Source organism: Panthera onca, chromosome C1, assembly GCF_046562875.1.
Source record: "Panthera onca isolate mPanOnc1 chromosome C1, mPanOnc1 haplotype 2, whole genome shotgun sequence".
Taxonomy (NCBI): Eukaryota; Metazoa; Chordata; class Mammalia; order Carnivora; family Felidae; genus Panthera; species Panthera onca.
Window position 1 is genome coordinate 207,493,496 of NC_138346.1, and position 22,310 is coordinate 207,515,805.

Below are 22,310 nucleotides of genomic sequence, written 5' to 3' on the forward strand. Positions count from 1 at the left end.
CCCAGGGCCTCTCCTCCACGAAGCCTTTCCTGTTGAGTCTCCTCATTCTTCCGGCGCTTTGTACCTTCCGGTCAAAGCCCTTATTACCACCAGGGCCCGGCAGCCGTCTTCCCTCCTTGATGGCGAGGACCAGAGCTGGTTCACCCCCGTCCCTGACACCCCACACAGTATGGGCCAGTGGAGGCAGCACTCGGCAAATACATGTCGCAACAAATTGGGGCAGCGGCAGTCCCTCTCGACAGAGGCGGTGGGCGCCACTGCCAGACTCCTTTCCGTCCCTGGGCAGAAGAGGAGATTTGGAGAGGCTGAGACCTAGCTTCTCTCCCTGACGGGCCCTCAGGCACCCACAGGGTCATGGCCAGTAAGAAGGAGGCCTCAGAATGGGATCTGGGAGACAAACTGAGGTTGGGGTCCAGAACCAGAGCTCACGGCTGGGCCCTGCCCTCCTCGCCTCCCTTCCCATTGTTCTTTCACCTCCTTCCTGCTCCCTGCAACATTCCCCACCTCTCCCCGTCATCCCCTGCTCATTTTCTGCATGTCGCCTCCTCCAGGAAGGTCTCCCTGACCTGCAGGGAGATCTGGATGTGCCTCTCCTCCAACTGAAAATTACCAAAGCTAAGCTTTATTAGGCTCTTACTACATGCCAGACTTTGGGGCTAACCTCCGTTAATTACGCCATCCTGGAAGGAAATACAAAATGGTAATGTCGTCATCCCACTTCACAGATGAGGTAACAGGCACAGACAAGCTTAAGATGCAGAACCAAGGTCTGAACCGAACTATTCTGCTTCTTCCTGAGCACAGAGCAGCTGGGACCTTGTCAGAGCATCGTCCTCGCTGCTGTGTCCTCACCATGAGAAGCAGGTGAGAAAACCAGAGGTCCCCAGGAGGCTGGGCGATCTGCTCCTGCTCGGCTCTGCCACATCCGGACCTTTAGGCCCCCACCTGAGACCCGGCAGCTGGGGCCCGGATCACCATCCACCGCTGTCGCCCAGAGCAGCCCAGACCCCAGCACCTCGGGAATGAGGACAGAAAGAGGCCTTGCTGGGAGGTACCATTTACTGGGCTTCCGGAGTCACCAGGATGGCCCCGGATGCACCCGGCTGCACCTGTGCCCCGCTCCGGGGGGCATGCAGACAGACGGAGGGAGGGGAGCTTGTGGGCGCCAGCTGCCTTCTGGGAGGCCAAGGTCTTGGCCTGCAGGCCCTCCTCGAGGCTTCCAGGGACAGAAGCCTCAGACACTGGTGTGTGTCCCAAGAGGGTGGGGGACTGGCCCTGGTGCCCCTCTCACTCCTCACTCCCTGAAGAGTCGGTCGGGGCTCCCGGGAATCAGCCCAGAGAGTTCAGAGGTGGGTGGGGAGGCAGCTGGGCGGGAAGCTCAAGGCACCCCCAGCCTCCTCCACGATCCAGTCCAGTCAGCAGCCCCGTGTCTGCCCACAGCTGTCCCTTGCTGGGTGTGGCATCTGGAGGTCCCGGTTTGTCCTGGGTCCCTGTCAACTGTGGAGCAGGGGCTGGCGCTCCGCGGAGGTGGCCGTGTTCCTGTACACCAGGAACTGGATAGAAATCTGGAGGGGCCGACGTCAAGGCCAAACGGAGCAGAGATTGGGACGGACGTGACCCGGCTCCCTCCGGAGCTGCTCCCCTCTTCCTTCCCAGTCACCCTCACTCTGAGAGGCCAAGGTCTGGAGCTGCAGCCCCTCCCTCGAGGCTCTCAGGGACAGCTGCCTCCACGTTCCAGCTTACACTCCTCTGGCCTGGATGGGCTGATTTCCCCCTTATTCCTCAGGGCCTTTGCACAAGCTGAGTCTAGATCACCCCTCCCTTGCCTCTCTGCGTGATTTCTTCTTCTCCCGGGGTGGGGGTGGGGGGGGCAGTTTAATTTTTTTTTTTAATGTTTATTTTTGAGAGAAAGGAAAAGGACGAGCGGGCTTGGGGTAGTGGGGGCGGGACAGAGGATCCCCATCAGGCTTGGTGCTGACAGCACAGCACCCGATGTGGGGCTTGAACTCACAAACCTCGAGATCATGACCTGAGCTGAAGCCTGACACTTAACTGAGCCACTCAGGCACCTCTTCGGGGCAGTTAAATGGCACTGTGGTGGCCTTGGCTGACCTTCTAAACCAAGATAGCCCCCGGCGCCACACTCTGATCACTCCATGCGTGCCAACTGCCCCCTCACTGAGCTGTAAGCTTCCCAGGCGAGGGCCGTTCGGTTCCTGCTCACCGCCGGGTCTGGTGCCTCCCGGGGTGCTTGGATGGGTGGGTGCGGAGCCGTGTGCAGGCGGAGGCTGCCAAGCCGGCCCCACGCTGCCCCGTCCCTGAAGGATACACGGTGTCCCGCAGCAACACGCCCCGCCCCCGCCCTCCGCCCCGCCCCCGAAGGATATGATGGGGTCCAGCAGCAGCACGCCCCGCCCCGCCCTCCGCCCCGCCCCTGAAGGATGATGGGGTCCAGCAGCAGCACGCCCCGCCCCGCCCTCCGCCCCGCCCCTGAAGGAAATGAAGGCGTCCCGCAGCAACACGCCCCGCCCCCGCCCTCCGCCCCGCCCCTGAAGGATATGATGGGGTCCAGCAGCAGCACGCCCCGCCCCACCACGCCCTCCGCCCCGCCCTCCGCCCCGCCCCTGAAGGATACGATGCTGTCCAGCAGCAGCACGCCCAGGCTGCCCACGAGCCAGGGCAGGTGGTGCAGCAGGTAGCTGCCCTCACTCTGACCCACCTCGGGGTTCTTGAGCAGCACGCTCAGCCCGTACAGCGTGTTCCCCAGCATCACCAACGCGAACAGCGAATAGGAGACCCCCTGGGTCGACTTCCTCAGGAACTAGGGGTGAGGAGGGGGTGGGGTCGGAGGCCGCAGACAGGACTCTTGTCACCCTGGGTTGTCACTGTCCACACGTCCCTGTCGCACTGTGCATGCTCTGAGCTGACGTCTCCCTGTGCACCTGGTATCCACGACCCGCACCCCTACACCCGTTCCGGGCCCATGGGACATTGGCCCCACGATGGCCTGCTCCCCCGCCCTCCACGGACCCTCGCTGCCCCACAAGCCCCCCTGGCCCCAATATGCCACTCTCTCCTCTCCTCTCAGGACTCTGGGCCTAGCCCCTGACCTCGCGTGACCTCCTGCTTCCCTGAGACACACACAGGACACACGTGCCCGTAGGCGGCCCATGCCCACTCCCCAGAGGCAGAAACTGAGGCTTAGGGAACTGGATGCACTTGCCCAAGCCAACAGTGAGTTTGGACCCAGACCTCTTGTGAAACTCCACACCTCAACACAGGGGGTCCACCCACCCCTGCCCCAGGCTCACGTTAGTGCGGATCTGAGGCAGCCGGGACAGCAGGTACAGCACGCTGGAGACAGAGCCGATGACGAAGCCGATGATTTCCTGCCGAGTGAAGGGCTGAGAGGGAGGGGGTGCTCAGTGCCTAACAGGGGCCAGAGGTGCAGGGCGAGACCCCAGGCCCCCTGGGAGAGGGCAGTGCCCACCTCCGCGGCCATGCAGGGCAGGGTCCTTGGGGACGACGAGCCGGCCCCCAATCCACACCCCACCCTACCAGACCCGCACCTCACCTTACTGCCCGGCTCCACTGACAGAAGCGTCCGCCCCCGGAAGACTTCGCTCGGGGCAGTCACGGGGCCAGCACTCCTCAGCAGTGGGGTGGTACACACCATTGCCAAAATGAACAGGAGCAGAGAATTGATGGGGGTAGACACTGAGCGGGAGGCAGGTGGAAAGCCACGGTTAGGTTATCAGTGGCAGGAAACAGACCAGGACGTGAGTCCTGGCCTTGCCCTTCAGTGGCTGTGTGACTCTGGGCAAGTAACCGAACCTCTCTGAGCTTTAATTCCTCATCTACAGAACGGGTGTAATCATAGCACCCTTCTCCTCGGGTGGTAAAGGAGAGACGAAGGCAGCAGGATCAGGAGGGGGTTACCCCACACGGAAATGCCAGCGAAACAGCCCCACCCCCAAGTGCCTCCATCTGACCTCCCCCTTCTCAATCCTCGAGGGCAGCGAGGACCTGTCCTTGTCCTCGGTTCCTCAGCTCCAAGCCCAGGGCCAGGCACAGAGGAGCAGCTGAAGCCACGTTTGCTGAATGAGAGCTCAAGAGAAGGGAAGTCCCTGCGGTCCTGCCGGGATGTGCCAATCACCCTCCGGCCTCCATCTTGGCCGGCTGGGGCTCAGACCTGCAGATAAGGCCCTACGCTGAGTTTATCACTGGGCAATGGGAAACCCACTTCCTCCCTGGCTGCCGGCTCTCCCGCTGCCCCCGACACGCCCGACCAGAGGGACCCCGTACTCACGCAGCGAGGGTCGTTTCTTAAATTTGTAATGAAAGTACAGTGACAGCATCAGCAGGTCCGCCAGTACGTAATATACCGCCGTGTAGGTCTGCAAGACAAACAGGGCTCCCAGGCTCTGCGGACCATGTGCCGACAGCACGGCCGCGCTCGGTCAGCAGCCGGGTGGCCCGGCCGATTCATTTCACCTCTCTGACCTTCTGTCTCCTTATCTGGGAAGGAGGGGAGCACGGTTTCTACCCGGCAGAGATCAGGGAGGCAGAGGGAGAAAACGTGCAGGATACAGAACAGGACTGGGAGGTTAAGTGAGGGCTCTGGTCTGGCTGGTACAGGAGCCATCAAGACTTTACAGTCCTGGGGCGCCTGGGTGGCTCAGTCGGTGGGGCGTCCGACTTCGGCTCAGGTCATGATCTCACGGTTCGTGGGTTCGAGCCCCACGTCCGGCTCTGAGCTGACAGCTCAGAGCCTGGAGCCTGCTTCGGATTCTGTGTCTCCCCCTCTCTCTCTCTATCCCTCCCCCACTCATGCTCTGCCTCTCTCTCTCAAAAATAAATAAACATTTAAAAAAAAAAAAAAAAAAGACTTTACAGTCCTGGTGGGGAAGGCAGAGGATTCCTGTGATTCCTGGCAGCTGGACCTGCCAAGGGAAACTGTTCCTCCTCTGGGGCCCCACACCCTAACAGCACAGCCCCCAGAGCGATCCTCTGGTTTGATGTGCTCAGTGTGCAAATGGAGAAACCGAGGCCCGGACAAGGGCACCGACCGACCCCTTGTCACGCCGCATGGCAGGGCGGAAGGCACTCTCTACGGGGTGGGGCCCTCGCCAGATGGAACCATGGATCAGGACGCTGGAGCGGGGACCCTCCTGCTGGCTGTCCCGTGCAGCCCACCTGCCCGCGGTCTGGCCCACCTGCAGGGGCAGCTGGTCGGCGAGGAAGGAGCCGATGAGGTTGCAGGAGTCTCCACCGATCCAGCCCAGGAGGAACCACAGAGACAGCGCCTGGTCCATGTTGCCTGTCTTGCAGGCCTTGATGTACTGGCTGTGGCAGAGGAAGGAGACGACACTCAGGGGAAGAGTGGGGCAGGGGCCGCAGAAGCACAGGAAGTCACCCGGGAACCCTGTGGGGCGTCCCTCTTTCCAGAACCACCCATAGCAGTACTCAGATTCCCCTCCGTGGCACCCTGGCATCTCCCAGTGGGAACGTGGAGTTTTTACAGGGTGCTAAAGTTCTGTGTCAGGCCCTGAGACCGCTTCACAGGGACCCCGCATTCTTTCTTCTGAGGAGGGGAAGGGGGTTCAAAGGACGGTGGCGGGAGCACAATGCCTGGGGCTGCTCGATCTCCAGGAGCAGCCGGTGATAAGATGGACCAGACCACAGCCCATTACCTTCAAAGGGCAATGGGAAGGGGCGCTTGGGTGGCTCGGTCGGTTAAACGTCGGACTTTGGCTCAGGTCATGATCTCGGTTCGTGAGTTCGGGACCCGCGTCAGGCTCTGTGCTGGCAGCTCAGAGCCTGGAGCCTGCTTCAGATTCTGTGTCTCCTCTCTCTCTGCCCCTCCCCAGCTCTCTCTCTCTCTCAAAAATAAATAAACGTTAAAAAAATTTTTTAAAAAGGGCAATGGGGAGGGCCAGGGCTGGGACCCCCAGAGCTCTCCGTCACTAGGCCAGTGGCTTCTGATACGCTGGTGGTTTTCCCAAAGGCCCTCTCCTTGGACCCTTGGTCTTAGCATGAGCTCAATGCCGATGACAGGTAACAGGAGAATTCTGGGCCCTCTGTGCGTATGGACTCACCCAGTCCTCACAGAACCCCCACAGGGCGGGTCTGCGTAGCCACGTTCCTCATAGGGGCTGGGCCAGTCCTGTCGCAGCCAGACCCTGAGGCTCCAGTCACCCTTAACCCTTACACAACTGCCATTAAGCCTTTACATTTCTGTTTAATTGTTGGTGTGTATTTAAATAAAAGGGGGCTAAGTGGTACCTCACCCCACCCCCACCCCCACCCCCACCATCACCAACATCAGAAGCTGAGCAGAGAGCATGGCCTGGTTCTCCCCATGGCCATCTCTCCCTCTCCGCCTCCTGTCCGAGCGCCCCCTGCCCAACCACCCACCTCTGTGTCTCTTATCCACGCCTGGTTCCTCCTCGAATCTGTCCTCCCTCTCAAGGATCTTTCTAAAACCCTGAAATCATTCAGAGCCTTTCACTGCTGTTCAGCGAGGAGTCGCATCCTCCCAGGCGTGTCCTCACGTGGCCCCCAGGTCTGGCTCTTCCTCTGCCCCTGCCCCCTCCACCAGGACCTATTTCCCCTTCTCCAGCCTGTTCCTGGCAGCCGGCCGGCCCACTCCCTCCTCTTCCTCTTTGTGTTTCATGGCTTGAGAACTATCACTTCCTCCCCAGGGCTTCCTTGAGGCAAGCTCGCCAGTGTCCTCCACTTCTCCCTTGTAACACAGGACATCCCCGTCCCTCCCGGACTCAAGCTTCCTGAAGGCAGGAATAGGGTCCGGCACAGGCCTGGCACCGCGGAAGCCCCTAATTAAGGTCTATCCTCTGGCCCCTAAAGCCCCTTCTGGGACATGTGTCTTGGCAAGACTCCATAAATTTCAGGGGGAGTGATTCTGCTGCACTCAAGAAAGGCTGAGTCCTACAGAGGAGCACAAAGGGGACTGCCCTTCCTGCTGTCACCTGGGGCTCTCTCTCCAGCCTCTGACCCCCCTCACTGGTTACTCGGCCAGGCTCAGGCAGGCAGGAAAAGCCTCAGCCAGCTCCTCAGATCGTTCTAGAGAAGCTCTCAGCTCGGAACAAGGCATCCCTCTCCCTCGGCCTCCATCAGTCACCCATACCTGTCCGGTCAGCCTGTGAAGGGCCTCTCCAACCCCCGCTAATATCGCTGCTTGTTGGATGGCTTACATAGCCTCCAAGGTGGCCTCCCTACCTCGAGTCTTATTCCCTGTCCCTCTAGCCCTTCTTCCCTGTGACTCCCACACTGCCTTTTTTTTTTAATGTTGACTTATTTATTTTGAAAGAGAGAGAGAGCAGGGGAGGGGAAGAGAGAGGGAGAGAATCCTAAGCAGGCTCCACGCTGTCAGCACGGGGCCTGACATAGGGCTTGATCTCTGTAGCTGTGAGATCATGACCTGAGCCAAAAGTAAGAGTCTGATGCTTAACTGACTGAGCCACGCAGGCGCCCCTCCCAGACTGCCTTTTAAAAGGAGCCAGCAGGTCATGATCTCACGGTTTGTAAGATCAAGCCCCACGTTGGGCTGTGTGCTGACAGCTCAGAGCCTGCTTGGGATTCTCTCTCTCCCTCTTGCTCTCTGCCCCTCACCCGCTGGCAGTATGCACGCTCTCTCTCCCTCAAAATAAATAAACTTAAAAATCAATCAATCAATCAATCAATCAATCAATAAAGGGAGCCAGAGTAGAAGCTCTGCAAAGGCAAGGATGGCATCTGCTTTGACGACTTGCAATATACCCACAATGGCACCTGGAATAAGCCAATTCAATAAAAATGTCAAGCCCGTGACAGCATACTAGGACAATTCAATGGGGGAATTGAATTAAAATAGTCTTTTAAACACATGGTACTGGGACAACTAGGTATCTCCATGCAAAAGAAAGACTGAACCCCTACCTCACACCATATACAAAATATCACTCAAACTGTATCAACAACCCATCAAAAAGAAAACCACAGGCTCAAGATGGAGTCACTCAGGCCAAATCACCAAACAGGGGCTTAATAAGTAATCTAATTGCATTTCAACCCAGAAACGTAGTCTTAATTGGTCAGGAATTTTCTGGTCAGCAGCAGTGAGGTCATCTGTCCTCTCCATCCCCCATCAAAAGAAGATGAGGTAATCTACTAAGTAAGATCCCCTGCAGGAAAGTGAATTTACCTGATACCATCCTTTCTTTCTCTCTTTTTTTTCTGCTAATAATTTCTTGCCCCACTCTCCTTCTTATAATCTTCCATTTTATAAAACTCCTTAGAGCATCTATTTGCTAGATGGGATGCTGTCCAATTCATGAATGGCTTCATAGCACCAACTGGATCTTCAATTTTACCCAGTGGCACTTTGTTTCTTAACAGACCTAAATTCAAAAGCTAAGTTGTTACACTGCGATTTATAATAAGAAATCTAGATTCGGTCTTCACCCCATCCCTGGCAGAGAGCTCCTAAAAACCTTGCGATTTCCAAAGCGATTAGAACAATAAGGGTGCCTTTTGTTATGTTCACGAGGTTAAGTTTTGGGAAGCCTCTGGATCCTCCAAAGAGGAGGGCTGGTTGCCATGATGTGATTAAACCCTTGGAACTTTCCGGCCCAATCCAGTGACCTCTGGGGGAGGGGGCAGGGGCTGGAGATGAAGTCAATCGCCAGTGGCCCTGATTTAATCAAGCATGCCTGTGTAGCAAAGCCTGCACAAGAAATGGAACAGACAGGTTCAGAGAGCTTCCAGGTTGGTGAACGTGTAAGAGATTCAGGGAGGGCGGCGCGCTGGGAGAGAAATTAGAAATTCCATCTCTTCCATGTAGCTGTTCCTGAGTTACATCCTTTTGTGATAAACTGGTGATCCAGTGAGTAAGATGTTTTTCTGACTTCTGTGAGCCGCTCTAGCAAATTAATCAAACCCAAGCAGGTTTGATCTAGAGCTGGTCTACTCCTACCAGAAGCACAGCCGACAACCTAGACTTACAAGTGACCTCTGAAGGGGGAGGGGCAACCCTGTGGGACTGAGCCCTTAACCTGTGGGATCTGATGCTGTCCCAAAGTAGACAGGGCCTAAATTGAGTTAAATGCTTGGTGCTGTGGGTGCTGAGTTAAATGCTTGGTGCTCCTATCTTTCTCCCTCAGGATAAAGAGCACGTTTCCTAACAGGGGAGAATGCCTCACATTACAGGGCCCTTGGTGACCTCTTTGACCTCACCTGTCCCCGCGTCCCTGACCCGCACACACTCTGTCCAGCCACGGGGTTGTGCACGCAACGAGCAAAGGCGTACGTTCCCTCACGCCAGCAACCCCGGCAGTTAGGGAACAACATTCCCATTTTGCAGATGGGGAAGCTGAGGTACGCAGCAGCAAAGTGACTCTCCCAGGTCACAGTGTGTCCTCTTCCCCAATCATGCCAGTGGCCACGCTGTTTGGTAATCCCTGCTTCTCTGCCCACCACCAGACTGTCACAGGACGAGGGCTTGGTGCATCTCAGCCCACCCACCCCTCTGCTTCCTCTCTTCCTAGCTGTGCAACCTAGAGCAAGTTACTTAGCCTCTCTGGGTTTCCGTTCCCTCATAAAGTAGGCACGGCAACTGTTCCTATTTCACAGGCTTATTATGAGGATTAAATGAAGTAAAAAACACATCAAGCGCTTAGAAGTCAGCCACACACACACTGGACCCTCAACACAGGGCAGCAAGTGTTAATATTCTTGTTATTAACATCTGTGTGTCAGCCTAGGGTGGGGTTCGGCGCAGGGCCCTCCGGGGCGGGCTGGAAGTCAGTGAGTGGGAGTGGAGGCAGCACACATGGCCTTGAATCTGGAGAGGCCCCTCCAAGCAGTGCCTGAAGCCATCGCCCCTGCCCTGCTCCCCGCGCCCCTGCCGGTACTCACGGGAAGGTGGATGCTGCAAAACAGAGAATGGAGATCAAGCCCAGGCCCACACTGGCCTCGTCCCAGCCGTCCTGGGCGCATTCGCCAAACACGTCCCATATCCACTCGAGGGAGCCGTTGGGGCAGCTGGAGAAGTTGCCGGAGCCCAGTTTCTTCCAGACCATGGCCGCTGTGGGATGGAGGGAGGGTCGTAGGGGGAGAAAGAAAGGGCGGCTTCAGCTCTGGAAGGTCTGCATCCTGTGGTCCCCCCAGCTATGCCCATCCCCAGTTTTAACACCTGGCACAGACCAAGCCTCTGAATCCGAGGACAATCAGCCTCGAGGACAGAAAGATGACAGCACACGCGTGCCAATGACACGGGCAGGGGGTGCGCTGATCTGCGGCCAGGGACAAGTGTGTTCGAATCCCAGCTTTACCACTTGACGGTGCTGCAGCTTTGGGACAAGTGTTTTCGAATCCCAGCTTTACCACTTGACGGTGCTGCAGCTTTGGGTCGATGCCCCGGCCCCCCTGTGCTTCAATACCTTCATCTATGAAAGGGGTGGTAACAGTACCGCCCTCACACGGATGTCACCAGGGTTAAAGGAGTCCCTACAGTGCGGAGAACTGAGCCCTCAGGGGCACCTCTGTCAGGACTCTTGAACATTTACGTTGTTTCCAATCTGTTTTGTCAATTACTCCAGGAGGGTCTGCTGAGACCAGGCCCCGTTGAGCACATCGTCTCATTTAAAGTAGGGCTATCTGCCAACGTTGCTCAGGGGATGACGGCCTGCACAGGTGGCTGGGACCCAAGCGTGGCACTCACGCAGAATTCTCCAGGAGCAACATGTGTGGCACGCCCGCTGGCAAGGGGTCCAGAACCACCTCCCCATTCTCACCACCAGCAAAGCCAGAAGGTGGCTGGTGAAGGAACAGGCAGGAAAGTCTCCTCCCGGTGCCCGAGCACCCTGCACAGTGACTAAAGCAGTCCCCGTCTGCGCGACAGTCCAAGAGAAGGAAGAGAAAGTGGAGCCAGATGGCGCCGTGTCTACCAGGCGAGACGCATCACAGCCCTTGATTACTAAGCTCTTTGCCAGCTTTGTGCTAAGCACCTCACAGGCATTTACTCATGTTGTCCTCATATCAACTCCATGAACGGAAGGGACTCGTACCCAGCCAGGAAGCGGCAGAGGCCAGAGTCAAAGCGGGGACTGGGAGCCCACCACACCCCAGCTCATAGCCACCCTGCCAATGCTGCCTCAGGCGCTTCTGTCCCTGGGTGTGGCCGAGCTCTCCTGTGGCCTGGCCTAACTGCCCCGACCTCCCCAGCGGCCAGAAGGCAGGCTTCCTCTTCTCTTCCTGTGCTCAGAGGCTTTCCTCACCGGGCTGAGACTGTCTCCGGCCACCTTCAGTTCCTACTCAGAAGGCCCAGAATCCTCATAAGGCAATGCCCTGTGCTACGGAGTGAACATTTGTGTGCTCCCCAAATTCGTACATTGAAACCTAACCCCCAGTGTGATGGCATTAGGAGATGGGGCCGTTGGCAGGTGCTTGGGTCAAGAGAGCAAAGCCCTCATAAATGGGATGAGTGTCCTTATAAAAGAGACCCCAGGGAGCTCCCTCACCCCTTCTGCCACGTGAGGACACAGCGAAAAGACAGCCACCTATGAGCCAGGGGGCGGACCCTCACCAGACACCAAATCTGCTGGTGCCTTGACCTTGGATTTCCGAGCCCCGAGAACAAGTAAGAAACCAAAGTGTGTTGTTTATAAGCCACCTGGTCTTTGGTGTTTTGTCACGGCACCCAAATGGACTGTCACCCTGGCCAGACCCTTGGAAGTGCTGAGATCGCAGCACCCTGGGAGCACCAGGGAGGGAAAGGAAGCAAGTCAGCTTCTCTTCTCAGGAAGTTTGAGACTCTCAGCCCTACTGTGACTGGCCACGAGCAGAGGCCCTGAGCTGGGGGTAAGGGCATCCGGGTCACTGTCTGCCCGGGTCTCTGAGGTACCCCCGGGGGCCAGAAAGGGTGCTGATAGCCTCTACCTGCATCCTGGTAACCCACCTTGATGACCTTCAGCACAGCCCACGTGGGAGCTGTTGACCTGATGTCTTGCCACTAGCACCTGCAAGGCCACCCAGGTTAACAGACAATCCAGGTAAGAACTGTATCTCTGCTGGGCTAAAGGCATCTCAGAGCAAGTCCTCTGGTCCCCCAGCCACCTCCCAACTGGACTCCCCGCCGTCCTCTTACAGATTCTGAGTGTGCCCATCCAGCCCATCGCATGACTACATCGCCACCCTCGTAACTTCCCTGCGAGGTAGTGGAGAGGGTCTCCGTTTTCCAGATAAGGTCGGGTGGCTCTGCCCAAGTGAGGAACCCGTCTGAGCCTCTCTATAAAATGGGGATGATGACACTCACTCCTTGGGGTTTGTGGTGCAGATGAAGCACATATGAGGCTCTTAGCCCAGCGCCTGACTGGCTGTCAGGCTGGTGACTGCTTGAGGGATGAGAACCCTATAGCTCGACCACCCTGAGGCCACCCCCTCACCCCCCATCCTTTTCACCAGGTTAGGGAGAAAATAAGGTGAGCACATGCCCAGTGAGGGAAGGGGGTGTCTTGAGAACCGTAGCTTGGCTCAGAGGGCCCAGAGCACTAGGTGGGTGGTCTCCTATCCGTGCACAGGGCATGCGTACAACTCAGGGCACTCTAAGACGCACAGGAATCCTGACCAGAGGGCCTTCCCCTGGGGGCCGCTGTGCGTATAGCCCGTCACCTATAGGTTCTGACCCAGCTAAAGAGCCAGCCTGGGCCCCAGGCCTGGCTTCTGGAAAGGGGCCCACCTCTTGGTCAAATAGCACTGTGAGAACAGATGTCCGGGGTTCCAACAAAGTTTGGCTGCATCCACAGGTTTGACAAGGACCACAGCAGGGGTGTCTTGGAACCACAGAGGGCACATGTCCAGAATTCAGGAACAGTGTCTCTGGACTTCAGATCAGGGTCTTTGGGTTCAAGAAGCAGCCTTAAACACAAGGGATTTGGGATGCCTGGCTGGCTCAGTTGGTAGAACATGTGACTCTAGGTCTTGGGGTTGTGAGTTCAAGCCCCACACTGGGGGTAGAGATTACCTAAAATTAAAATCTTAAAAAAAAAAAAAAGAAGGGCAACCCCATCTGATTCTGAGAAAGGCTGTGCTGGAGAAGGCATCACCTGCCATACCCAAGTTCCTCTCTCGGATCCCAAGCTGAATCACGGAGATGCTTCCCATGGAAGCTTCCCAAGGAAGCTGCAGGCCTCCAGGCTTCCGCACGTGTGGTCTCTTCCCCAAAGAGTGTCCTTCTGCCCCTGGAGGGCCTGGTAAAGGAGACACTTTGACCCAGTTCTAACATGTCATCTCAAAGAGGTCTTGCAAAGGCTGGCTGGATGACACCTGTCACCCCACCCCCTCCCCTCCTTCACATACCTGAAGAATGCTTATCACATTCCTCAGCTAATCCTGCTCTTCAAGCCCACACCCCTCCCTTCACCCTAGCTGTGACGGACTCTCAGGGCTGGAAACACCAGCTGCACAATAAAGGTTCAGAAAGTGCTGAGGAAGAAAGAGGAGACAGACAGAGAGGAATACAGAAAGGAAAGAGAAGGAAGGAAGGAAGGAAGGAAGGAAGGAAGGAAGGAAACCAGTCGTGAGTTCAGATGACCTAGGTCTGAGGAGAGAACACCCTAGAACTGACCTGCCTGATGCCTACAAGGTATAGAACTCCGGGGCAAGTGACTGAGCCCCAGAGTTCCAATCTATACAATGGGGGGGGGGGGGCGGATAACCTAGGTATCCACCTCCTAGACTCCTAGACTGCAGAATTACAAACTGCAGAATTAAATGACATAATTCAGGCCAAGAAATGAGGATGGTACCTGGTACAGGCTAAGCACTGGTTGCCTCGTGTCCCCCGCTCCTCTACCGCCCTCCGCAAGTCCCTGGCGTAAAGCAGCCTTCGGTTAAGTGTTGAATGGACAAGACCAGCGCCAGTCTTCCAAACCCAGCCTCCCCATGGACACACTTGAAAACGTGTCCTAGGCATGAGGGGAGGAGGCAATCTGGGCTCCCAACAGAACCGCGGCGTCTGTGGAGGGGAGGGGCGTCCCCGCTGGTGGATACCACCCACTCCAAGGCCTCCAGGTCCGTGGCCACCTGGTGACTCAGCCCCGCGCGAGCCGCCTGTTTGGCGCGGATAATGACAGGGCAGCTGCTGGGGTCAGCGCTCAATCGCCGCGAGGCCCCCTCCCATGGCCTGCCCTGGAGAAAACAAAGCCGTCGGACACGACGGGCGCCGACCGCCGGAACCAGGAGGTGAACAGGGGACTCAGATACTAATCCCTGGACAGGCTCGTCTGAGAGGCCATGCTCAGGAGGGGAACGTATGCCCCCCAGGGGCCACCTAATCCCGGCTCAGAACCTCGTCCCAGGATCTCGTACCCGAAGGAGGGGACAGAAGCCCCAAGACGGTCTTGGGGCTGGAGGAGGTTATTGGAAAATGTGGCAGAGACGCCCCAGAGTCCCGACCCGCAGCCTTCATCCTTGCCCCCAGCCTCAAACCTGCCTCACCGCGCCAAGATCCACAGCACAGCTCCGGCTTCTGGGTTGAGTCTGCACAGCCTAGGTCAGCTGACCCGAAACCCCGCCCCGCCCCTGAGCCGCGCGGCTCCGCCTCCTGCGCCGCGGGCGGAGTCTATAGACCTTGGGGGCGGTGCGAGCAAGCGGAGCGTGCGCGGTGGGGCGGCGCGCAGCCTGTCTCCGTTCCCTCACCGCCTCCAGGCTCCTCTCCGGCGGCGGGTGGGCGGGGCTCGAAGCGCCTCAGCGCGCAGGCGCCGATCTCATGCTGAGGGCCTTGCGTCGCGCTGTGGCCCGAGGAGCCGTCCGCTGCACCCGAGGTCCCCGGGTGCCCGAGACTCGCGCCGCCGCCGCCACCGCCATGTCCCGGCCGCTGTCTCCACCGCGAGCCGCCTCGGGGCCCCCGGTCCGGCCCGCCACAGTGCTGGGCACCATGGAGATGGGGCGCCGTATGGACGCCCCAGCCAGCGCCGCGGCCGTGCGCGCCTTCCTGGAGCGCGGCCACACGGAGCTGGACACGGCCTTCATGTACAGCGACGGCCAGTCCGAGAGCATCCTGGGAGGCCTGGGCCTCGGGCTGGGCGGCGGCGACTGCAGAGGTAACTTGTACCTCCCCTGCACCGTGCGGCGCCCAGCCGGCCCCAGCCACGCGTCCCCTCCCGGGCGCCGACCTCCCGGCAGCTCCGTGAACGTCTCGCCCCGGACAGCCGGACAGTGCATTGTCCTGATCTCCTTCCCCTCCCCTTCTCTTTCCTCTGGAGGTTGCAGCTCAGGAACCCCGAGTCTTACCCTGAGCCTGGTCTAGTTCTTCGCTTCCTCCCCGCCTTGCTTTCTTGGGGCACCTCTTCTGCGGGCACTGGTCTCCAGAGAGAGCTCTGCAGTACCCCCTCCAACCCTGTCGAGTGCCCCAAAGCGGGGCCCCAGTAGCTCCACCTCCTCCCTCTCCCCATTGCCCTCACGGCCCATGGCTCTCTAAGCACCCTCTTCTCATCCTGGTCTTTCATCAGTCCCTAGACTTTGCTCTCTTTAGTTGGCAGTACCGTGGCTCCCAGAGAGAGCTGCAGCTAGACCACAGAGCAAGCTGGGGGAGCAGGGGTGGAGTGGGGAGATTCGTTATGGGGCTATAGGAGGGAAGGTGGCTCTGACCCACCCACAGGGAGCTTAGAGTCTAATAGGGAAAGTTGAAGCCCAGAGGAGGAAGCACTTTGGGGGATTATGGGGTCAGGGAGAGGCCTATGGAGGGTTCAGAGAACACTGGAGCTGGGCCTTAGAGGACCAATAGTAATTTACTGGGACGATAACAAGAGAAAGGGGCATCAAAGGCTGAAGGTACAGCTGTGCAGACGGCCAATAGACAGGTGTGGCTTGAGTGGAGGATGTTTGTGCATGGGAGGGACTGCCCTTCATTAGCCTGATGCCATTGGATGTGCCTAGGAGGGTACCTGGCATGTGGTGAGGCCCAGTAAACGTTTGCTGTTATTTTTACTACCTTACTCTTTTCAGGAGCCCCCTCTGGGCCCTCCTTGGAGTCATAGCTTGGTGGACCTGGAGGAACAGAATGGGAACCTGAAATCAGACCCACGCTTTCTAGTTAACCTGCCTGCCCCTCCTTAACGATGAAGGTTTTGTTTCTGAATTGGTTTTTCTCCTCCAGCCCTTCCCTGCTTGCTTCGTTGAGTACAGGCGTTCACTGAGCCAAAGTCCACGGGTTGAACTTGAGGCAAAGTTCACACCAGGAACACAGAGGATTTGAGCAATGTAGGGAAATGGAGACAATGTGGACAAGAAGCGGTGGGACTTATTCCCTCCCACATCCCAAGTAGTCTGGTGACTCCCCTGTGACCTGCTGATTTGCCTTTGCCCTGTGTGAAAAGTGTAGAATCCAGCCAGTTAAGGCCCTTCTGAGCTGCTTGCATGGCAAAACACTGTCTTGTTCTCTGAGTCTGAAGGGGAGAGAGATCTGTAATCACCTGCTGCCTTTGCCTTTGACCTCTCAGATTGAAGTGTGCCAGTGATGCCTGTTTGGGCAGCTCCGTCTCTCCAGGGTTCTTGAGGCAGCCTCTTGTCTCCTGTTTCCAGGCCCACCCTTTTAGTTGTCTCCCGACTACAGACACTGTGAACATGGCTGCCTTTGGTGGATGGTATTTGAGAAAACCATTTGTGATTAGGTCTGTGACCTTCTCTTGTCCCATCTGCTGCCGCTCCCTGCCTGGAGTTGATGCTCTTAGAACTCAGCATTGCAGGGATGGCCCTCCACATACTTTTCTTTTCTTTTCTTTTCTTTTTTTTTTTTGGCCTGTGACTTTGCCTGCATTCCCACGCTCTGGAATGTGCTTCCTATCCTCCCATGTTGGCTGTGACTCATTTTTAGAGACTCAGCTCCTGGGTCATCCCTATAGGAAGCCTTCCCTGGAATTCTCAGAATGGCCACAACCTTGTGCTCTGGGCTCTTTTAGCACCAGGTGCTTATCTCTACTGTGTCATAACATCACCTTTTAGAATGTGAGCTCCTTGAGGGCAGGGAGCAAGTGTGCCTCTAGTGCTGGGCCTGGCACAGCCAGCAGTTTGGTGAGTAATACCAGTGATTAAAGCAGCAGTGAACACTGAGAACTTACATATTTAATGCTCATGATCTCCCTATGAGACAGTTCCATTGTTCCATCCCCATCTTACAGATTAGCAAATTGAGGCTCAGAGATCTTAAATAATTTAGACAGGGGCACACAATAAGCCTCTTAGCCATTGCATTCTCTCCTCAAAGTGAAAATCGCCACCAAGGCCAATCCCTGGGAAGGGAAATCGCTGAAGCCTGACAGTCTCCGGACCCAGCTGGAGACATCACTGAAGCGGCTGCAGTGCTCCAGGGTGGACCTCTTCTACCTGCATGCCCCTGACCACGACACCCCCGTGGAAGAGACGCTGCGTGCCTGCCACCAGCTGCACCAGGAGGTGAGGCCAGCCTCCGAGCTCCAGGAAGTGGTCTGCCGGTCCTCTCCTTGGCCTGCCGTTGCCCAGGAGAGTGGAGGCACCAGGGGAGTCCCAGAGCAGAGCTGGGGGCAGACCCCGCTCCCGGGGTCCCCACCCCTGTCTCCCCTTTCTAGAGTCCTGGGCCGTGGCGGCTTCTGACTGAGGCCTCTCCTCTGCAGGGCAAGTTTGTGGAGCTTGGCCTCTCCAACTATGCTGCCTGGGAGGTGGCCGAGATCTGTACCCTCTGCAAGAGCAGCGGCTGGATCCTGCCCACGGTGTACCAGGTGAGGGCCAGGGCTGCAGGGCCCGTCCGCGGGGCTGCTGCTGATCCCGGGTTCCCCTGGCCCCTCCGACTGCCTCCTGTGCCCTCTCCCTAGCAGTCACTCCCCTGCCGACAGCCTGTAGAGGGCTGCCGGGTGCCATGGGGATGAGGTGCAGGCTCCTCAGCTTGACCCACGGGCACCTGTGGGCTCTGGCCCTGGCTCCCCTCATGGCCCGCATGTGCTCCTCGGGCCCTTCCTTCCCGCCCTGTCTCTGTGCGTCAGCCTGGACCACTCCTCCCCTTCTCCCTGGTAGAAGTAAGCGCTCAGGCCCCGCTTAGATGGCCCGTCTCGATACCCCAGAGAAGCCTCCAATATCAAGACTTCATCTTCGTGCATTCAGAGTGTTTGTAAGCATCTACTGGGATCACAGAACTCGCCTTTATTCTGTCTTTATCTGTGTGTATGTGGGGGTTTTTCTTGTAAAGAAGGTTCTTTTTTTTTTTTTTTTTTAATGTTTGTGTATTTTTGAGAAAGAGAGAGTGAGCAGGGGAGGGGCAGAGAGAGAGGGGGACAGAGGATCCGGAACAGGCTCTACGCTGACAGCAGTGAGCTGCTGCGGGGCTTGAACTCATAAACTGTGAGTTCATGACCTGAGCCGAAGTCGGACGCTCAACCGACTGAGCCCCCCAGGCGCCCCTGTGTGTGTATTTTTTTTAACTGAAGTATAGTTGACACACAATGTGACATTAGTTGTAGACGGACGACATACTGATCCCGCTAGTCTCTGTGCTGTGTTATGTGCATCATAAGCATGGCTACCACCTGTCAACACATAACGCTGTACATACTGTTGCCTGTATTCTCTCTGCTGTACCTCTCGTCCCTGTGACTTCTTCGTTGCATAACAGGTACCCTGTATCTTCCGCTCCTTTTCATCCCTTTTTGCCCATCCCCCACCCCCTCTCCTCTGGCAACTGGCAGTTTGTTCTCTGTATATGTGGGTCTGTTTCTGCCTTTTTTTTTTTTTTTTTTTTTTAATATATGAAATTTACTGTCAAATTGGTTTCCATACAACACCCAGTGCTCATCCCAAATGTTTCTGCCTTTTTGTTTGTTCGTTTGATTTTTAGGTTCCACGTGTAAGTGAAATCATATGGTGTTTGTCTTTCTTTGACCTATTTCACTTAGCATAATTCTCCGTAGGTCCTTCCATGTTGTCACGAATGGCAAGATCTCATCGTTTTTTATGTGGCTGAGTGATACCCCGTTGTGTATATGTACCACATCTTCCCTTCTGCATTCATCTATTGACAGATACTTACTTCTGTGTTGTTTTTTTTTTTTCCTTCTGTGTTTTGAGCTTGACTCTAACATCTGTGAGAGGCAGAGGCAGAGACCTGGCTGGACTTACTTGTGTTTGGGAATGCAGCGTCCAGCCCACGGCTGGCAACAATAGATATTTGTGCAATGATATAGTCAGTCGGGTTTCCCTGCCTTGGATCCAGCACCGTCTCCCCAGCCTCTGCCACCACTAGTGATTTGGGAAATCACTGCTGAAGTCCTGGGCAGGTTTTGACTGACAGTTTTAAACGTATTTTTGGGATGCTTATTTATTTTGAGAGAGAAAAAGAGACAGAGAACCAGAAGAAAAGGGGCAGAGAGAGACGGAGACACAGAATCAGAAGCAGGCTCCAGGCTCTGAGCTGTCAGCACAGAACCCAATGTGGGGCTCAAACTCACGAACCGTGAGATCATGACCTGAGCCGAAGTTGGACACTCAACCGACTGAGCCACCCAGGCGCCCTTTGACTGACAGTTTTAAAAGAAGGCTGGGGTCTCTTCCCTGGACACAAGCACCCTCTCCATCTAGCTCTTCTGTCTGCAGGGCATGTACAACGCCACCACTCGGCAGGTGGAAACGGAGCTCCTCCCCTGCCTCAGGCACTTTGGATTGAGGTTCTACGCCTACAACCCTCTGGCTGGTATGGGCTGCCGTGTGGACAGGCTCCCCCTGGGCTGGGCGGGAGGGCATTCCCGGCCCCTGTGTCTGCCTATTCCTGACATAGTAGATGCCCAGCCCAGGACCTGGGAGGCTGGGCTGGGTCCTCCGGCTCTCCTGGGTTCCCTGCCGTCTCACCCCTCAAGTCCAGAACAGCCTCTGGGAACAGTGCAAGCCAGCAGATCTGATGGCAGTCTTCCCGCAGGGGGCCTGCTGACTGGCAAGTACAAGTACGAGGACAAGGACGGGAAACAACCCATGGGCCGCTTCTTCGGGAATACCTGGGCTGAGACCTACAGGAATCGGTGAGCTGGGGGTGGGCTGCGTCAGGATGGGTGGGGCACGGGGTCCCCCTTATCTGAAATGGAGAGCTTCTACGCTGCTTTCCCGGGGTCCCAGGTCTTCCCCACTGCCTGGACCTACATCTCCTGACCTCTGGTGCTTCTGGTGTTCTCTGGACCTCTGTGAATAAACGAGGATCCCTGCCCCTTAAGCCGGGCCTTCCAAGTCATAGCTTTTCCCTGAGAAGTGCTTACCACTTGCCAGGAAGGAAGGAGCGAGCCCTGGGTTGACACTCACGGGGCTTGTGGCTGAGTCCTGCCCCCCCCCCCCTCCCCGCTCCCCCCTGTACTGGTCACCTCTGCTTCACTAGGTAAGGTAAGGGTAGGGCAGCTTTTTGAGTTCAAAAGAACTCCTAAAGAGGTTAAAGGTGGCGTCTCTGGTGAGGTCCCTCTGACTGCCTCCCGCGCCCAGTCGTTCTGCTGCCCGATAAAGCGGGAGAAACACTGGTTCTGCTGCCGGAGAGACGCTGGTCCCTCCTCACTGCAGAGTTAGGTGGGCACAGCTGCTGTGCTTGGCGTTTTGGCTGTAGCCCCGCTGTGACCCCATGTTATTGACCCTTGTGCCACCCCCTTCACCTGCCCAGCTTCTGGAAGGAGCACCACTTCGAGGCCATTGCCCTGGTGGAGAAGGCCCTGCAGGCTGTGTACAGCCGCAGAGTCCCCAGCATGACCTCGGCCGCCCTCCGTTGGATGTACCACCACTCCGGGCTCCAGGTAAGCCGCCGTCCTGGACGTGCTGCTACTGCCCTCTGAGGACAGCCAGACTTACCCCTAGGTGACTTCTAAGTTGCTTCTGCCGCTTCTTTTTTTTAAGATTTTATTCTGGGGGCTCCTGGCTGGCTCCGTCGGAGGAGCAGGTGACTCCTGATCTCAGGATGATGAGTTCAGGCCCCTACATTTGAAAAAAGAAAGAAAGAAAAAAAAAAAGAAAAGATTTTATTTTTAAGTAATCTCCACAGTCACTATAGGGCTCGAATTCACAACCCCGAGACCAAGAATCACATGCTGCCCCCACTGAGCCAGCCAGGCACCCCATCTAAGTAGTTTTGTCCTCTGACGTTTCTTTCGGCCCCATCCCTGATGGTGAGCGATTCTTCCATTGTTCTTAGTGGATGTCTGAGCCCCAGACCCAGGATGAGAGCTTCACAAACATGTATTTAGTTAGTACTTAGGCCTTAGGAAGTGGTGTTCTCCATGAGGGGATGGGTTCACACAGCCAGGAAGGGGGCAGAAAATCTCTCCAAACTCATTAGTCTCACTCTGTGGTGGGACCTCGGGTTTCCCCTCTCTCTCTCTTGTGTCCCCTGTCTTCTCAGCTAAAACTTTTCTCCTGTATCAGCCTTATACATACAGTTGCATGGGGTCTGCCGTATACATGGTACTTTCTCAATAAATGGGGGCTAAGCGCTTTACATAATTTCTCATTCCCATAACCACCCTGAAAATAGAGAAGACTGTCACAGACAGGTGAGGTAAGTAAGCCAAGCTTACACAGCTGCCGGGTGGCGGAACGGGGCTCTGAACGTAGGTCTGTCCGAGGATGAGCAGTATGACAGCGGAGGGAAAGAAGACAGGGTTTGGAGTCACATAGTTGAAATTGTGGAAGGCGCCTCAAGTTCTTTGCGGAACTGTGCACGGCGTAAATAAACTTCAGAACCCGAGTCTCGGCAGGGGCGGGGCTGGGAGGGAGGGCGTGTGGCTGGAGTCACTACAGCACATGAGATGTTCACCCGCGGCCGTCTCCCCTTGCAGGGTGCCCACGGGGACGCAGTCATCCTGGGCATGTCCAGCCTGGAGCAGCTGGCACAGAACTTGGCGGCAACTGAGGAAGGGCCCCTGGAGCCCGCCGTCGTGCAGGCCTTTGAGCAAGCCTGGCACCTGGTTGCCCACGAATGTCCTAACTACTTCCGCTAGGCCGCACCCTGGCCCGAGCTGCCAGAGGTTTCTCTCCTTTCCATCACATCTTCTGTTCTCTCACCCTGACCAGTCTGCCTTAAGTTGATTTAGTGTGGTCTTTTTGATCGTCTGGATCAATGCGTTATTTTTCTAGATTCCCATCTGGTTCCTAGTTGCCCTCAGAATGTGGAAACGCTGGGGCTGTGGTCCCCTTGGGAAGTTCCTGTCTGAATAAAGCAGGCACTTGACCTGGCTGTAGCCCAGGCCTTGAGTAAACCCCATGAGCCTGTCTCCTTGACTTATTTGCGACCAGTTTTCATCCTGCCTAGGGGCTTCCTGCGA

At 56.6% G+C, this 22,310-nt stretch overlaps 2 protein-coding genes across 5 annotated transcripts; one reads left to right on the forward strand and one right to left on the reverse strand.

Annotated features, from left to right (window-relative positions):
• Positions 1-1,043: 1,043 nt before the first annotated feature.
• Positions 1,044-15,403, reverse strand: SLC66A1 (solute carrier family 66 member 1). 4 transcript variants are annotated; one of them, XM_060626253.3, is made up of 8 exons: positions 15,292-15,403; positions 9,916-10,084; positions 5,217-5,346; positions 4,310-4,397; positions 3,575-3,717; positions 3,312-3,404; positions 2,636-2,821; positions 1,044-1,565 (listed from the first exon to the last, which is right to left on the reverse strand). In XM_060626253.3, exons 2-8 carry the CDS (start codon positions 10,077-10,079, stop codon positions 1,494-1,496), a joined length of 876 nt encoding a protein of 291 aa, XP_060482236.1. In that variant the 5' UTR covers positions 10,080-10,084; positions 15,292-15,403; the 3' UTR covers positions 1,044-1,493. The 4 variants fall into 4 exon arrangements, with proteins under 4 accessions (XP_060482236.1, XP_060482234.1, XP_060482235.1 ...); XM_060626251.3 differs by lacking the exon at positions 15,292-15,403 and adding an exon at positions 14,497-14,615; XM_060626252.3 differs by lacking the exon at positions 15,292-15,403 and adding an exon at positions 14,492-14,586.
• On the forward strand, positions 14,724-22,249 carry AKR7A2 (aldo-keto reductase family 7 member A2). The gene is made up of 7 exons (XM_078452302.1): positions 14,724-15,101; positions 17,264-17,451; positions 17,649-17,753; positions 19,618-19,714; positions 19,937-20,036; positions 20,657-20,786; positions 21,825-22,249. Exons 1-7 carry the CDS (start codon positions 14,768-14,770, stop codon positions 21,984-21,986), a joined length of 1,116 nt encoding a protein of 371 aa, XP_078308428.1. The 5' UTR covers positions 14,724-14,767; the 3' UTR covers positions 21,987-22,249.
• The last annotated feature ends 61 nt before the right edge of the window (positions 22,250-22,310 follow it).